Below are 18,319 nucleotides of genomic sequence, written 5' to 3' on the forward strand. Positions count from 1 at the left end.
AGTGTGATGATGAAATGACTCCAGCATGGCCCTCTTTTCAGAGGAGAAGGAAATGCTGTCATGTCGAAGTACGGGTAAAATACAATGCAAGGCAAACGTATTTGTACAGCACCTTTCAACAACCAGGAAAATCAAAGTGCTTTACATAAAAAGCATTAAGACAAGTTGTGTAAGAGACACAAGCCGACATAAAAACATGTCTATAAAGAATTCATAGGCTTAAATTGAATAAAACATAAAAAGGGAAAAAATAAAATACAGTGCAGTTACACTCCAGTGGGAGATATGAATAAATAGGTCAGAATACGATTCAATAAAGAGCAGTTGAAAACAGACATATTAAAAAGCCTGTCATTCACTAACAGAGTTCGAGCAAACTTTTTGTTTGTTCCAGGTATTAGGTGCTTAAAAATGCTGCTTTTCCATGTTTAGTTTTGACCCTGGGAATAGTAAGTACACCTGTCTCAGAAGACCAGGGATGTTGGTTCATATCAGAGATGTATTTTAAACTATTGAGTAAAAACTGATTATTATGTGACAGGCAAGAGGCCACTGCCTCTGGACTGATGGATTCAACTAAATGAGGGTGAATGACCTGCTGAGGCAGAATACAGTGGTGCAGGAATGAGTCCTAAAATGTGGGAATTAGTCAGCATTTTGCAATTCCAGTTCCCTCCCTTAGTGTAGTTCGTTTATAGTCTAAAGTTACCGTTTTACCTCTGGCGATTACATTTACACTAGCTTACAAACTAATGTCAGCTTACCTGCTAATAAAGACTGTGAAATTTGATGTTACTGGTACATTTTCCAATAGCATTAAATATGATGTTATTGGTACATTTTCTATTTTCTAATACCGTTAAATTTGATGTTATTGGTACATATTCCTTTTTCCAATTACCGTTGAATATGTTATTGGTACATTTTCCAATAGCGTTAAAGATGTCATCACAGGTACATTTTGCAATACCTTTAAATATGATGTTGTTTTTACTTTTTCTATTTTCTAATACCGTTAAATGTGATGTTATTGGTACATATTCCTTTTTTCAGTACTGTGAAATATGATGTTACAGGTACATTTTGCAATACCTTTAAATATGATGTTACAGGTACATTTTGCAATACCTTTAAATATGATGTTATTGGTACATTTTCCTCTACAGTTAAACATGATGTTATAAGTACATTTACCAATACCGTTAAATATTATGTTATTGGTACATTTTCCATTTTTAGTACCATGAAATATGTTATTGGTACATTTTGTATTTTCTAATACCGTTAAATATGTTGTCACTGGTACATTTTCCAAGTATGTTAAATACAATGTTATTGGTACATTTTACGTTTTCCAAAACCGTTAAATGTGATGGTTTTGGTACCATAGCCCTACAAAATAAATAATTTCGATCAATTAATCACAGAACAAATAAAGTCTTAAAAAATTACGCTGATTAGTCACGTGCCGTGGTGCCCTTTGACCCGGTGCATCATTAAATGCCACAGTGGCTTTGTCTCAAAATGGAGGCAGACGAGATGACGCTGCTCGGCCCCGCGAATGGTACGTTTACATTTAAAAAACACCCAGAGGGAACTTTTGACAGGAACGCTGTTCTCTTCCAGTTCTTCGGTAAATAATTTTCGCACCGTCTGAGAACTTCAAGCCTGAAATATCACGTCACCGCGAAGCATTTAGCAGCGAACAAGGAGGTCCGAGCTAACACAGCCTCTGATGCTAACGCTAGCAGCTAGCGTCGTGAAGCAGCCACGAGCCGCTGATAAACAGCCCTCGAGACTGTTTTAGTCGTTGCCAAGGAAACGTTCGAGCGACGATGACATACATTGTAACTGTCCTATCATGACCGCTCATCTGTCCGTGCAGATAATGAGATATAAATGCCATGCTTAGCGTTGTTTTAGGAGTGAACGTATAACATGTAGACTGTAGACATTCAAATACAGAGATGCTTGGAAATAAGGACTGAGCTATGATTAAATAAATCGGGTTGGCCTGTTAGTTACATCAGAAGATCTTCTTTTGTTGTTGTTCTGCCACTTTTCTAGCTTAAATATTTGGCATTACTCTGAGCAACCTGTAGGGTAGGCTGCAATAATACAATGCAATTTGATTTCCCCTCTAATTTTTATTTCTACATATTTATGTATCATCATGTTGTTGAATATTATTTCTGTCTTACACAAATCAAGTATTGTTTCAATAGGGTACAGTGACTATTTTACGTAAACATAACTTTCATTTTTTTAGTTGGCTTTTGAAAAATCAATCAATCAGTTTTATTTATAAAGCCCAATATCACAAATCACTGCCTCAGACGGCTTTACAGCATACAACATCCCTCTGTCCTTTGGACCCTCACAGCGGATAAGGAAAAACTCCCCAAAAAAACCCTTTAAGGGGAAAAAAATGGTAGGTGGTGTGGGCAATTAAAACCGTGAAGTCTGCTGAAGTCTGCACCCCAGACAGACTCTCTGGAAGTTTGCAGATTCTTGGATTCAACCTTGATGTCACTCATGTGTGAGTGTACCTTAAATCTTTGTGAGAGCTTAAGCAGCATTTCTGTACGAGATGGAGCTTCTTGATTGACTGAGAGACACATGTAAAGACACCATTACAGTAGCTGAGCCTGGTAAGGATAACCCATGGACAGGTTTTTTTAAATCCTGCGGGGACATAAGAAGTTCAATTCTTGATATATTCTTATAGTCACTTGATGATATTGTTATGTTAACTTGTGTGTCGTTGACATAATTATAGTGGGATGTTTTGTTATGCACAATCTGAGCTTGTGGGGATGGTTTTAGAGGTTGCGCGGAGGAGGCCCGAGAACAGTGCCTTGAGGAACTCCGTTTCTTTTTGTTTACTCAGATGTAGAATTACAGAAGTAAGATTCATAGCAGATTGGGAAAGTGGCATGAAGTCACATACATTTTCCAGTACAATTGGATAATTTTAACTGTTAATATATGGTTTGAGGAGCATTTAAAACAGAAAAGAAAAAACAGATTATTTTCTTAGAATCTCTTGAAAACAAATCTGTAGTGTGGTACCACATTGTCCTGTGAAAATGTATTGGGTGTCAATTTCCCGCTGCCAGTTCAGATTGATAGTTACCATCAGCAGGTCGTTTAAGCGCTTGTAATCAGTACCCACAGTGAAAATGGCATTGAGCATCCCCACTACAATATTGTCATTATTTCCCAAAGGAGTGAAAATGGAAAAGGGATTTGAGGAAAGGAAGAGTTAGATGTCCATGTGTCTGTGGGGATACATATTGTAAAGATGATTGGATTTGGTGGCGTGTGTGTGCAAAGAATGATTCGTCCTGAACTCTGTCATCGCCCCATGCTTCTCTGGTCTGTCCCCTTTGGATACGAATGGGAATGTCTCTGAATTACTACCATGCCTAATGGACCTTTGCACGTCAGATATTTGAAATCCTTTATCATAGTTAGACTGCATATGTGAAACTGCTCAGTGAGGATGAACAGATGTTTTATTTACTATGGTGTGAATAAATACAACAAAACAACACATACAAATCAGACATCTTACCAGTGCAACCATGCTTGTACATAAGTCCATAAACAGTAAATATGCTTTCGTTATCATGGATGATGATTACTACAATTACAGCTATTACAGTAGTCATCATGGTAATTATGGTCATTATAATTAGGACGAGAACAGAGTTGATGGTGGTTATGATAATCATTCTACCCTTCCAGATCTGTGTCAGTGGAGTGTCTGGAGCGCCTGGACAGCCTGTGCAGAGCCGTGCAGCGGTGGAGTCAGGCAGCGCTTCAGACGGCCCCTGGCCTCTCCTCCAGGACCCCGCTGTAAGAGCCAACAGACACAGAGCCAGAGCTGCAACACAGGACTCTGCCCAGGTACAACTGCTCCTTTTTTAAACAACTCACCGGACTTAGACATAAATCAACATAAACACAAAAGAAGTTAACAGAAAGAGAATTTTAAGTGGGAATGATTGATTTTCCTTGTTTCCCAGGTGAGCGCTGTGAGGACAGGGGGCGGACCTACCAAGAGAGCTGTGCCAATCAATGTCCTCGCAGCTGCACTGATTTATGGGAGCATGTGCAGTGTCTCCAGGGAGCCTGTCATCCTGGTAATAATGGACTTCTTACATGAGCAGTAGCTTAAGGCCCTGATCACACAGTAAGCGTTTTAGCAGCTGGAGGCACATTTTTGTAATTGTTTTTAATTGCTGTAAGCTCCTGCCGTTTTTGCTAGAACGCTCTGAACTCCTCGAGTTGGAAAAACGGAAAGCGGAAGGAGAAACTGGTGGTAGCGATTGGTGGATACCCAGAGCTACTAGGCCCAGCAGGTTGTCAAACTGTCCCGGAGTCATCCTAAAATAAGCCTGGAAACGTCCATCACGGAGGAGAAGCTCCTGGACCAACTGGTGGTACTCCCCATGATCCACTCTCTTTTTTAGGGTCTCATGTACCCACACAGATCTCTGTTTATCTGCTGACAGCCTCTCACCCTCAACCAGAGCTACAGACAGTACCCTCTGCCTCAACATGGCAGGAACTACAAACTAATTACTGTCAAATAACTAAGATATATAAGTAAATGGTAGATTGGTTACGCAGTAAGGTTAGAATAAGGAGGTGAGGTTGTGGTTGCCTGGCAACAATAAAAAGGCGCAGCAAACGTTTTTTTTTTCGCTAGTGGCATCCAATTGGAAAAAAAAGACACTTTCTGTGTGGTCGGGGCCTACAGTACAACATTCTGTTATTTCTGGCCAGCAGAATATCTGTTTGTCTATTTTTATATTTCCCTTTCTTCATTTTACTTTTATCTCAGGTTGCCGGTGTCCGCAGGGACAGCTGCTGCAGGACGGCCACTGTGTGCCAGTGACAGAGTGTCGCTGTGGTATCCCATCTGGCAACGGGACGCTGGAGTTCGTCCCTAAAGAGGAGCTTTCCATGGACTGTAACACCTGGTGAGAGCAGCTCTGTGTGAAGTTTATTTTTAGATGTGAGAAGTCAAAGCTACAAGTTTGAGCTTGTAAAAAAGGATGTCTCACATTAAGAGCGGACTTTATAGCCTGTTGGTCTGATATACTTGTATCTAGGGTGTCTTTCTTTTCCTCTAAGCATGAGATCAGCTTGTCTCTCACACCTCTACAAACACCCATCTTTCTGCAGTGTGTGTGAAAATGGGACTCTGGCGTGCACTCAGCTCCCCTGCCCGGTTTATGAGCCCTGGAGCCCATGGAGCTCCTGCTCAGTCTCCTGTGGGCGTGGCCACATGACAAGGACACGCCTTTGTCAGGACGCAGAGGGAGGCCCTTCCTGTGCGGACATCATGCAGACAGAGAGCTGTGATCTGCCATCGTGTCCAGGTTTGACGATGAACATGTACCCACGTGCACAACTGAGAAGGTCCTAAAATGTTTCACACCATACCAGCTAAACTGAGTGTTAAAGGAGCACATTTAACTTACTGAATGTTTCTGTGTCCTCTCTCTGTCTCTCTCCAGTGGGATGTTTGTTGAGTGAGTGGTCACCCTGGAGTGAGTGCAGCGCCACGTGTGGCGGCGGGGTGTCTTTGCGGAACAAGACGGTCCTGAGGGAGCCTGAGCCTGGTGGGATGACCTGTGTTGGACCACTTGAACAGCACACTGTCTGTAACACCAACAGCTGCCTGCCTGGTAACACCAATACACACAACTTTAAAATTTGTAAACTGTGTACACTTAGGTTCTATATTTCTACCATGCAATATAATTCCTCAATTCTACTAAATAAAGTGGTTGCCAAGCAGCTCAAAGGAACTTTAATTAGCTGTATTTTGTGTTAATTTATTTTTAGCACTATGTAGTCAAAGGTGTGACCTTTAATGTGACTGAGACAATCTGTTCCTAAGACACAGATTGTTAAGTGTGCATAGAGAATAAAAACAGAAGCATATGTCTTTGTATTTAAATATATGTTATACAAAATGTACATCTATATATGTTAATGTGTCTATGTGTGTTGCAGAGTGTCCCAGCGGGCAGGTGTTTAGTGACTGTTCAGGTTCGTGTCCACATACCTGTGAGGACCTGTGGCCACACACTCAGTGTTTACCTGGACCCTGCACCCCTGGGTGCACCTGCTCTCCTGGACAGGTCTGGACACCTGTGTGTGTGCACATGTGTGGTTGGATAGCTGTGGTAGAATTTTAAGATCTAATTCCTCCCAGTCTCATTGTTTCCCTCCTAGGTGTTGCACGAAGGCTCCTGTGTGTCCCCCGCTGACTGCCCCTGCTTGCCGCTGTCCCTCCCGACTGGTTACCACAGCTGGAATATCAGCAGTGAGGAGATCACAGAGGCTCTGCTGCCACCTGGAATGGCCATCCAGCACCTCTGCAACACATGGTAATACACTACACATGGTTTCATCCATTTATTCACTGTTTCAATTGTATTTTTAACCACAGCAGGCAGACTGTCCTGCACTTTTTAAATCTGGACCTGGTCTGCTGTAGTAGCTTTAAATGGTCCTTATGGGACTTAAGTGCCAGACTAAACCTAGTCAAGCCTCACACAGACCAAGAGTGCTTTTGTTTTTTCAGGCTGCGGCTAAGACAACTCATTCCTAACTTCCATTAATTACACAACTTACTGCATTGAAGCAACTGTTCATGTCCTCCAGATTCAGCTGTAAGAAAGCTGCATTTCTTGGCCACATTTGAAAGAGTCTCTGACATATTGTATGCGGACTTCAGAGTTCCAGAGTACACCTCTGATTCTTTATGCATTGAGATGGGAGAGCACAGAGAACAGGATTAGATATGAGTATTGTTGACTATGCCTTCTACTGGATTTGCTGAGGTTTATGCGATTTGCAGTGTCAGATTTGTTTGAACATTTTTTTTTGCCTGTTAAGAGAAGCTGCAGTGGGTGCCTGAAGGGCTGAAAAACAACGATTGTAGTGGGAGAAACTGATATTAAACTCTACTCCATAAATATGCGGCAGCAAAGGTGAACACAACAAGTAAAAGTGCATTTTTAAACACCATACTGAGTCGTGATGGATGGCTGTGTGTGGTCAGTGAACTTGACTTTCACTGAGGAGCTAATGCACTGTGATGATTTAATTATATTTTTTTATTTGTATGTTTACACTGAGGTGGCTTAAATTGTTTATCATCAGCATTGCCTCTGTTTTCATGTCCTCATAAATGTGTCCTTTTGCCTCTTAATAAATTGATTCCTGCATATTAATGTTTCATCCATGCCATCTCATTGTGGCACGTTTGTAACTGTGGCTGTGCTTCTTTATCCATTGATTGCAAGTCCACATGAAACAGATATTTAGACTTATTTTTAATAATCAAGCAGGATCACATGAGAGGGAGTGTTATGGTCCTGAACATCAGCTCTGCTGTGATTCAGTCATATGCACGAGGCCGCAGTTCTACAAGCGCTATTATACAATAGTTCTACAAGGGCAATTTATTAGTTCACAGTAATCTGTGACAATAGGTTATGATTTCTTAGTTTACTGATTGATTTATTTTGCACTGCCAACACAGATTTTTCCGCAACTGGACTGCAGCCAAGCAACACTTAAACATTCCTGCACAATGACTTGCTGCTTTGTGTATGTCCACACGTTACTGCGGGCCAGCTGCTTTGTATCATGTACATTTATGTGTATGTTTCCATTTATTGTGCAGCCAGTGAAATATGAGTCTGCTGACAGTTGATTTGGTGGCATGCGTGTCATTCCAGTTAGTTAACAGCTCGATCAGATGGGTGATATGACACCTGGAGGTCTGCAGTGAAGTATCCAGGCATCTTCCCTTCCCTTCGTTCTCATCAGACAACCATTATTGTTATTTCAAGATGTTCATCTTTACAGTGCAGTTTATTAGGACGACCTTTAATGTAGGCTAATCATCATAAATGTGATTAACGGTTCAGAACACCTGTAAAGCAGGGTGATGCATGCATATCTAAAAGTCCCAGTGATGTATACCCCATCAGCACTCATTTAGTGCCTCTCAGCCAATCAAATGAATTGGTTGTAACAAACTGTTGTGTCATATGATTTATTCTTGATTACTTGTTTAGCGGCATTGTACGAATTAAAGATGCAACATGCATTAAGAGATTGCTCATCTATAGTGATCATTTCGCAGTTATTTTTTAAACATTGTCATTAATGTAATTAGTCTCACCCGTTCAGTCAGTAAAGAACATTCAGGGCCTGTCCCATTTCTAACCCTTAAATCTTCCACTTGGTATTGAGTGCCCTCATTTGCGAGATAACCCTTGATGAGGGAAGTGAGAAATGTTAGGGTGGAGAACTTTCCCTAAGAAATGGGACATCACTTCATGCAAATCAGTGTGGCCGACGTGCATACAGGCATAGTAGACGTGCAGGCATATGTCACGCGTAGTAGCGACGCAAGATACCGGTAACCATTCAGGTTTGAAAATGCCGGCTCCTACGATGTCTTCTAGTTCTGATCGGTTTTGTTCGGGTAAGTCGATTTGTTTAAACATTTTGACGCTGTGTTCAACCCAGTTGCTGATGAGCAACTAGTCCAACCATCTGTTGTTTGTATAGCCTACATTCCAATTGTACAGGAACAAATTGTTTTCCAAAACATGCCGAAGTTGCTGACTTCGCAAGGTGTTCTGGGAAATTCCATCTTCCACTTCGTTATAAGTGTGGGTCGGGGCTCCCTTGGAATCTAGGGCGGGTTTTAAGTGTTGGAAACCACTTCCACTACCTCAATTCTGTTTTGGGACACCACTAGCCTAAATGTGAACGCGCACAACCAAGTGCAAGTGGGTATTTCTAAGGGAAGTGTGGGTATTGGGACAGGCCCTCAAAGTCCCATGTTTGACATTCAATCTCAGTAACAAATATCATTATCATAATAATCATTGTTAAGACTTTAGTGTCATTAGTACATTATGTAAGATCCAAAAACAACTAATATGAGATATCAGTTTTCTGATCTTCCACCACTGCGATTGACTTTAGTGAAGTTCAGACAACTAAAACTACTTTGTTAATGTTAGGGGAAGACTGTGGTCATAAGAAAATCAACACTACTGTCGGTAGAAGATGGGATTCAAACTGCAGCCTCAAAGTCAGACGCTTTGTGCACCTGTCTATCCTGACCTCCAGTCTTTATTTTAGCTTCAAGTATTTCTTCAGAGATGTATTAGTAATAATAGTGAAAGGTGTCAGTGAAGATTGAGTTTCTTGAAGACAGTTCGCCACAAGCCGAGGTGAAACGTCTTCAAACAACTCAAGCAAGTCCAGTTGCCTACGATATAGCACTTATGATTACCATGACCTGGATGACTGAGAATCTTCACCTACATGTTGCCAATCAATTTAGAAGAACTGAAGAAGCTTCTTGGATGAGAGGCGGAACATCTTCAAACAACTCAAGCAAGTCCAGTTGCCTACGCACTTATAATAGCAAAAGCCCTCAACCTAAGGCGAGACCTAACAAACTGTCTTTGCAGCCACATGCACAGAGGTTTCTGGGAGGTGTTGTTTGTCTTCAAGAAACACTGCCTCAAGCGGTACCACTGTCAGGTTTACCATGGTCTGATTTATTCATGATAAACGTAGCATAATATCATCTCTGAGTTAATGTTTTGGAGCATCGTCAGAGTTTGATTTCATTGTCTCAGTCAAACTATACAGTCAACAACAGTCCAGCTTGTTACGATGATATGAGCTGTAATAGATAGTCTGGCATGAAGCAGACATGTCGTAAGTCATCTCAACTTCCTCATAGCGGTTTTGATGCTCATTTATTATACTCCGATGGGCTCAGCTGTGTGACATGATGATTGCTTTAATATCTAAGTGTTCTGTAATGTCACTGTTGTTGTTTTCCCCTCATATCATCTCATTCACCTGATTCTTCTCTCTCCAGTGTGTGCCAAGGAGGAGTGTTCAACTGTACCACCGAGCGGTGTGATGGTGAGTGATGCTCTGTCACAGCTGTCCTCATCAAGCACGTTTCTTTCACTTCATAAGGCCCCTCTCTTGTAGCACTGGAAACACCAGCAACAACAATCTTTAGTTGAACTGTCAGGCCCATGATAGATATGTCAACCTATCTATAGTTAGTAACAGCTGCTGCAACAGTTGGCTCAAATAATTGCGCGACAGCCACATCAATCATAGCCCACAAAGGCCATTACTGGGTTTTGTTTCGTAAACACGCGATACGATCTTGAACCAGCAAGGGGAGAAAGATGAAAGATAAAGGGGAGCGGAGTGTCACAAAGTGCAACCAATCATATCCTCTTAAGAGAATTGAATGTGCGAAGAGCTCTGTGATTTGACCTGGGTTTCAATCTGTCATTGTTTGATCAGCAGTGCCTTTTATCCTCCTCCTGCTGCCTCTCCTCTGGATTTGGTCGAAGTGAATTCCCTTTTCCCAGAGAGCAGTGTTAAATAGAGTTTAAAGGAAAGTCTGGGTATTTGTCCACCTGTGAGTTATTCTCATATTTTAATAACTATTGATCATGATAATATTTGACTCAGCACCTCCATAGTGGATTATCTGGAAGGCGCACACTCTGTCAAGAACAGCGTTGATTGGAGTGTTCAGGGAGTGTTGCCTCCTACAGCTTTCAATAGAACTCCCATTTAACAGAAATCATGTTGTCAGAAAAACAATAGGTGCCTCTGGTAATGACAGCACAATCAGCTGGTAAAAATATGAACATGGATCTTTTATTAAAGCTGATTCTCACTCGGTGCTCAGGCTGAAAAGGTACAGTGGGCCAGAGGTTTAAATATTCGAAAATAACAGTTCATGTGCTAATTAGTGATGGCACACAGCTGGCTAAAACAATCATTACTGATCAGTGTACAAATAACACAGTAACACACCAGATACACTTAATGATATTACAAAAAATAACAAAAACGGATGGAATCACTCCTGCAATAATACGGCGATCTGCAAGTTACAGTGACCAGGGGCGTATAGTGGAGGCACCAATGGACCATTCCCTACTTCCGACCTTCCTACTCCCGGCCCTCTTGCTCAGACCACACCCTTCTTTAAACTCAGCCTTCATTTTGATCTCAACTGCACACCTGTAAGGTTTTGTCATGGCATCTTGCAGGCTTGCAACGTCATTATGTTGACAAATTCTGACCAAGGGTAGACATCAACATCTAGCAAAATAGTGTCACCAGAACCATAGTCTTGCTCACCAGACCTTTCTCAAGAAAAGAAAGGTCTGGCTGGGCCGACTCTCGCTTTAAGATTGGAGAAAAAAACACCCCGGCTGCTTGTATTTCTTTTAACCAATCACAATCGTTTTTGGCGGTGCCAGCAATGGTGCGCTTGCAAAAATATTGCCGGGGGGAAACAGGTTTTGGTGTAACACGCCCACAAAAATATCGCCTACAGGACGCGAACCATGGCAGAAAAATGGCTATATCCCCCCAAAATCAAACACTGTAAAAGTTAGTAAAGGACGTGTTGAAAACTGCTACACAACCGGAGGTGGTAGGGCAGGACTTCAGCGGGTGTCTCGTTCCGCCCAATGAGAGGCTGATCTATGCAGCGAACTTCCGCCCACTCAGACTGCCAGAACCACAATTCGCCTTGATGACACACAGACTCACGAGATGAAAACAAAACCAATAAACCAACAAATATAATCTCAAACACTTATCTCTGAGTCCGACTGAAAGTTAACACAGGAAGTTAGTCCCCTGGTAATCCTTGTGGCTGCTGTAGTGAACAGGATAACAGTCATGGAGCAGTTAGTCTCTTATTGTATAGTGGCATTCTATTAAAAATGATAACAGTATGTGCTGGGGCTACAGCTACAGATTCTCTTAGTAATCGAGTATTCTATCAATTATTCTGCCGTTTAATCGAGTAATCTGATAAGAAATACTGCGTGTTTTAATTAAGTTACTTTTAGCTTTATTTAAGAACAGTAGTAATATATAAAAGAGAAAATAAGAAACGTCTCTGAAATGAGAGAAATGAGCAACACGTTTGTTTCCTTTTTTGAAAGTCAGAGCTGTCAACTCTCAGGTAGTCAGCGTGAGAGTCAAGCAAATGACTAGTTTCACTGGCACTCATGCTGTCAGAAATAATCAGTGTTGGCCAGTAGCTCACTACAAGAAGCGACGTTATGAATTTAACAGCATTCTCAGTAGCGTGGTGGTAACGCCGCTACTTTCTGAGTCAAATAGCTTCTCAATAGTGAAGTTTATTAACTGACCGAGTAGCGCGGTAGCGTCTATAAAAGTTACAGCTGTTTTTCCCAGGAAAAGCTGGCTTTATACACGGCTGTGACTATTGGTAGCACCTATGCCACTTATTCATCACACGTAGGCCAACCTGCAAACCATCATAGCGGTGATATTTCAGTCCTCATTATAAAATGTCAGACAGATTGACTATTAATTTAAAGCTCTACAGCGGAAGTAACGTAAGCCTCGAGCCTTTTTAGTAATAAAATTATTTGAGTCGCTCGAGGAATCGTTTCAGCCCAAGTATGTGCTTAATTTTGCAATTGGGAAACTTGCAGACATGAACCATCTTCTCACATGTGCTACTCCTTCTCTAGTATGAGCACAAGCTAAATCAAAAGTGATGCACATTCTCATGTGAATACAAACTGCTGTGCACTGATGAATACAGCAAGAAATCTGCCTGCAAGTTGACCAGGAAGAAAATCCAAAATACTTTGCAGTTGTCAACAGCAGTCGTAGGGATTGCATTGTTTTAGGTTCATTTCTGTTAAATGAAAGCTCACTTTTATTAGCCAAAGTCTGTGTCTCCCAAAACTCTGCGAAGGAGGTGATGAATAAATGTTATCATGACCAAAAGTCATAATGGATAAAACAGTATGAGGAAAACATCCAAGTTGACAATAACTATAATATTCCTTTAACCTGCAACAGTGTCTGTTGCTTTCAAAGAGATGCATTAATTCAAACACATTTGGTTTTGGTGTGTGTGCTCTTTAACTTGCCTTTTCCTTAATGCTCCATTTTTTCCAAGAGATCTCTGACAATATATCTAAACACATAACAAGCTGTCTGTGGTGAGACTTTGTCTAGAAATGTACACATTATTGAAAACAAATTTGTGCATGTTGACATTGGGTTTTTGTTTTGTCGCCTATTTCAGCATTATTTCAGTAGATGTTGCCGTTAACAAATGGCTTTAATAAAAAGCGGTGTGACCATAATATCTGTAATTGTAGTTTATATGGGCGAGCCGAGGTGTAGTGCTCAGATGACAAATATTTTCTATATGCTGCTCTGCTGCTGCAGGTAAATGAATGTCAGACTAACTCTAACCTGATGGTATTTATATTCTTCTTTTCCTGCAGTGGACTGTGAGTGGTCCAGCTGGTCCCAGTGGAGTCTGTGCTCTGCAAGCTGTGGTACAGGGCAACAGAGCTCCACGAGAACCATCCTGCAGCCCAGCCTGTACGGAGGGGCTCCATGTGAGGGCCCCGAGCACCGCACAATGACCTGCATGGCCCCTGACTGCGGTGAGGGAGAAAGACGGAGAGAGAGGATGTTTTATTGTATGAAAAATTGTTAATATTGAAACAGTCAATCCAAAAAAAAGTCATTACACCTCACTAGAATCTTACCGAGCTCTTTTCATATGAAAAGAAGTGTGTGCGCTTTGATGTGAGAGAACCGAGAGCAGATATGCACGCTTGTTATCTCAAACCCCGAACTTGATAGATTGGAAAATCCATGTGTGTGCAGTGCCAATTAAAACTAGTCTTAGACTGTGTTTGTATAATTATGTGGAAGCCAAGCTGCTCCCACGGGTTATGCAAGAGTCATTTGTCACTCATTATAAAAGACAGGTAAAAACTCAGACTGCTCATTTAGACAGTGAGATTTGATGTAAGAGTTCTCTCTCGTACGTGAATAAAAAGAAACCACAGATATGTTGATTTAGTCTTTTATTAAAGAACCTAAAGTCGACATAATTTCTCTATCTCTTTCTATTCAAAAACAGTGATCAATAAATCTCTGTTTATGGCGGTGTAGAACCTCGAGCTTCTTGTAAAAGCAAATAGGGTGTAAATTTACAGTTTGCTGAGTGCTGTTCCTTTTAATTACTGTTGCTATGATTGTCAAATTTCCCATTCTCTCACAGCACATATGCAGTTGCAACAATAACGGTAGCAGGTTCACCATCGAAATCCCAGTATATTTTAGGAGCAATGGGTCCTTGATTTCACACAGAGATGGACAAAAGCAGGATTCTAGTCTCTAATCAATCAGTGACCATCAGTTTCTCCCACTGAAATGACACCTGATGCTTGCAGATTTTATTAAAGCTTTCAAGTAGTGATGGCCAAATGAAGCCTCATGAAGCATTTTCTTTATTTTCTGAGCCCACTAGATGGCGCTTTTTGTTCAACAAAAGGTTGAAAGCACACTGAATTGCCATTCTTTGAGCCTCTCTCTTTGAACCATGAGCGCCATCTAGTGGGCTCAGAAAATAAAATGCTTCACAAGGCTTCATTTGGCCATCACTACTTTCAAGCCAATTAAGATGACTCACTGACTCATGACACACGATGCTGATTTGTGCTATGAGAGCTAATCCGCCCCGCCAACCTGTAAACATATGGATTAATCAATGACCCGAACACCAAACTAGCAAACTGGGGCTGAATGTGTCTGGTAATGACCTGCTGTTGGGTATGTTATCAGTCATTTCCATTAAATATCATAATATAAAACATGTTTTCTCTTTTAAAAAGTAATAATGACAGAAGGACAGCCAGTACTTACCCATCTTTTAAGTCAGTCTTTTCAACTGGTGGGTCATGGTCCAAATGTGGGTCATGAGTCCTTTCTGAATAGACCGCAAGTGACTCAGGAATGCTTTATTTTACAGAGTACAGTGAATCCGGCACAGAGTTTTTATTTTGAAGTGCCGTTTCCTGATGTAGAGAGAGTGACTAACAAGACATCTACTTGACAGAGACAGCAAATCAGCTCGACGACATGGCCAACGAAAAAACAGCTACAAGTTAGAGGGAATAGTGATAAAGTGGTAAAACTTGGCATTGATCCACAGCCTCAGACGGATGTGCTCAAGCGGGCCGTGCACACAAGCTCCGTTGGTAGGCTATACTATATTTTCACATTTTTAACAATGCAATTTAAAAGTTTTGATTTTTATTGATAACCTACATTTACCAACAACAAAAAGACTACATTTAGCACCAAAAAAAATGTAAAAAAAAAAAAAGATAAATAAAAAATAAGTAAATAAAAAAACGAATATCGAATACCAAATTTTCATAACGAATACCTACCCATAGAAACGAATATTCAAATATCCGAATATTTGGGTACAGCCCTTTAACCATGTGGTTTGTTTACATGAGCGCACAGCTGATAACCATGTGGTTTGTTTACATGAGTGCACAGCTGATTGATAGTTTTTTGAATATGTGATATTACAGAAGTGCATATTTAACAGATCCAGCATGGACTGAGAGGCACTAACTTCTTGTTGCGACGTGATGTTAAGCCTACGTATTTGCAGAGGGAAATATTTTTCCTGGTTTTTATGTCAGGAAAGATTTAAATCTGTTTGACTTCAACATATTTTCCTGGTCAAAAGCCAAATAACGGAAAGCCTGAACGCGGCAGTGCAGGTAATAAAGCGTCCTGTTGTGCGAGAGAGACAGAGACAGAGAGAGGGGACGAGAATGTTTCTTTAGGTTATAATGACTTACTCAGAATGGTGCTTTGTCACTTCATGACGCGCCTGCCCGAACCTGCAATATGTTCTAACAAGCTTATCCGAACCACTTGACCTTCTGTAGTGATGGCCAAATGAAGCCTCATGAAGCATTTTCTTTATTTTCTGAGCCCACTAGATGGCACTTTTTGTTCAACAAAAGGTTGAAAGCACACTGAATTGCCATTCTTTGCGCCTCTCTCTTTAAACCATGAGCGCCATCTAGTGGGCTCAGAAAATAAGGAAAATGATTCATGAGGCTTCATTTGGCCATCACTACCGACGGGACCCACGGGCTGTGGGTCGACCCACACATCACCAATGTCTTCATACCTGAGCTAATGCTAAAAGACTGTGGTCAAAAAACTACATATCCCAAGCAAAAAGTCAGCATTGAAGAGTAAAGACATAGTATTGTTCTGAAGCTTGTTTGTTCTAGTACAATGTCAGAATTCATTGGTTATAGTCTGACAAAGATACAGCTTCTGGAGACAATAGCCAATATATCATGTTATTTCACTTAATCAGGAAAAAGTCTGAAATCTGTCTTGCATCTTAGGACGTCAGCTGTTTTAACACAAAAATACACCAAACAACAAAACCATAGTACAAACAGTATAAATCACATCAGACATTACATAAAGTGGATGCAGTGCAGTAAATTAGTTGTTCCTTTCACATTCATCTTTGGACTCAGAGGAACAAAATACTTCTTCAACCTGCTCAATCGAGCCTGAGAGACTCAAAATTTTCTGTGGGATGACAAAGGCTGATATGCTTCAAATAAAGTGTGTGAGGGGTCTCGTGATGTTACCCGCCAGAGACTACATTCTTTTAGTATATGCAGCTTTATAACTTTGACCCACAATCTGAGCAGATCTGGAGCGGTCTACCAGTCCCGTCCAATCTGGAGTAGCCAGCTGATATCTGGGTGAAGACCCCTTGTGCGTGTGCCACTCATTGTTTACAGTTCAATTGGCAGCTTGAGACACGTCCAGACAACATGTTGGCTAATCTCCATAAACAGATATCTGCATATAAATGAAGATAAATCAGACAAAAGTTAAGAGAAGCTAAACTGTCGTCAGATGATGGCTGATGGGTGTCAAGACTGCATTTTGGTCAGCGGGCTCTTTTTCTTTTAGTCTCCACGTGGACTCTTTACTTGCAGGCAACCAAAGTTTAGCGAGTGGTCAACTGGTGTTACGTGTTATTTACAGTGGTTTTAAAATGTTGTAGAAATGATAAATATCTTATGCCACAGCAAGAGAGAGAAACATTGAACAAATGTTTTAAAGTGTCATGCTGAGAGCTTCTGCACCTTCAAATGCAGTCATTTCTGCACACCCTGTTGATTCCCGTCCTCCTTTTTTCCCCCCCAGTTGATCTTTAAATTCTCTCCACTTTTTCAATTTTCTGGCCACATCCTACCATCTTCCCTCCACTTTCTATTTTCTCCCACCTCTCCACCTCCTCTGCAGCGTGTCCTGATGGGGAGCAGTGGAGGAGGAGTGCTTCGGAGGAGGTCCCGCTGTGCGAGAGAAGCTGCGAGGACATTTACTCTTCCTCCCCCGTCAACTGCAGCCGCTCCGCTGAGGGCTGCGTGTGTCAGGAGGGGCTTTACCGCGACACCGGGGGTGTGTGTGTCATCGCCGCCCTCTGCCCCTGCCATGACCAGGGCATCCTGCGAGAGGTACACACACACACGCACTGGCTCACACCCAAAATAAACAGACAGCTGCTGCCCGGCTAACTCGGCAGCATGTACCCATTGTGCCTGCCTCATTGTGTCGTGCATCTGAACCTTAATGTCAGCGTGGTGTTTACGTTCCCTCCAATTCACTCCCATTGTGTTATTTACTCATAAAGAAGGGCCCATTAGAAGATGAGTGACATGCCCTGCGGGCCACATTACACCACAGTGCCTCTCCAATCCTCAGCCTCATCAATTATGCAGGAAGTGCCGTAGAAAGCCAGCACTGGGACCGCAACTGGGCAAGCCTGCCAGGAATTATTTATGAAGGAGGGGATATTATAGGATAATAAGAATTAATCATACTCTGACAAGAGGTCACCCCCCCCCCCCTTGATCTTTCTTCTTCAGGACTTTCTGTCTTTCATTCTCTCTTTGTTCCTTTCTTTCCTCCCTCATACCTCTGCTTTATCTCTCACTCATCCTGCTTTCAGTGCAGGACTCACGTTCAGTCTCTTACAACTCCATCTGTTTTCTTTTCATTCCCATTCTCCCTCAGTCCTCTCAGTCATTCTTCCTTTCTGTCTCTGTCTTTCTGTCTGTCTGCTCTGTCTCTCTCTCTGTCAGCTGGTGATGACTAATGTCCATATAAAGACCCTCTATGGTTTTCTAATTAACTACCTCATGACTATTACGCCAAATGGCTCAGTGTGAGCACAGAGGCACTCTCAAGTTGGTGCCGTTGTGCGGGTTAGTGACTTCCACAGCAGCACACATAAAGAAAATAATCTAATGTAGTCTGAATTATGTGTTGTAATTATTACAGCATCATAACCTAA

General features: G+C 41.6%; 1 protein-coding gene across 1 annotated transcript in view; it reads left to right on the top strand.

Annotated features, from left to right (window-relative positions):
- The window catches only part of sspo (SCO-spondin), a 104,017-nt gene that overhangs the window by 60,894 nt on the left and 24,804 nt on the right, over positions 1-18,319 (top strand). Inside the window, exons 104-113 of the mRNA XM_078162982.1 lie at positions 3,751-3,912; positions 4,032-4,148; positions 4,853-4,991; positions 5,197-5,393; positions 5,532-5,702; positions 6,034-6,161; positions 6,256-6,410; positions 9,947-9,993; positions 13,392-13,556; positions 17,269-17,480. Coding sequence (XP_078019108.1) covers positions 3,751-3,912; positions 4,032-4,148; positions 4,853-4,991; positions 5,197-5,393; positions 5,532-5,702; positions 6,034-6,161; positions 6,256-6,410; positions 9,947-9,993; positions 13,392-13,556; positions 17,269-17,480 — 1,493 coding nt within the window. The remainder of the gene's footprint in view (positions 1-3,750; positions 3,913-4,031; positions 4,149-4,852; positions 4,992-5,196; positions 5,394-5,531; positions 5,703-6,033; positions 6,162-6,255; positions 6,411-9,946; positions 9,994-13,391; positions 13,557-17,268; positions 17,481-18,319) is intronic.

The sequence above is a fragment of the Epinephelus lanceolatus genome, chromosome 20 (assembly GCF_041903045.1).
Source record: "Epinephelus lanceolatus isolate andai-2023 chromosome 20, ASM4190304v1, whole genome shotgun sequence".
NCBI lineage: Eukaryota > Metazoa > Chordata > Actinopteri > Perciformes > Serranidae > Epinephelus > Epinephelus lanceolatus.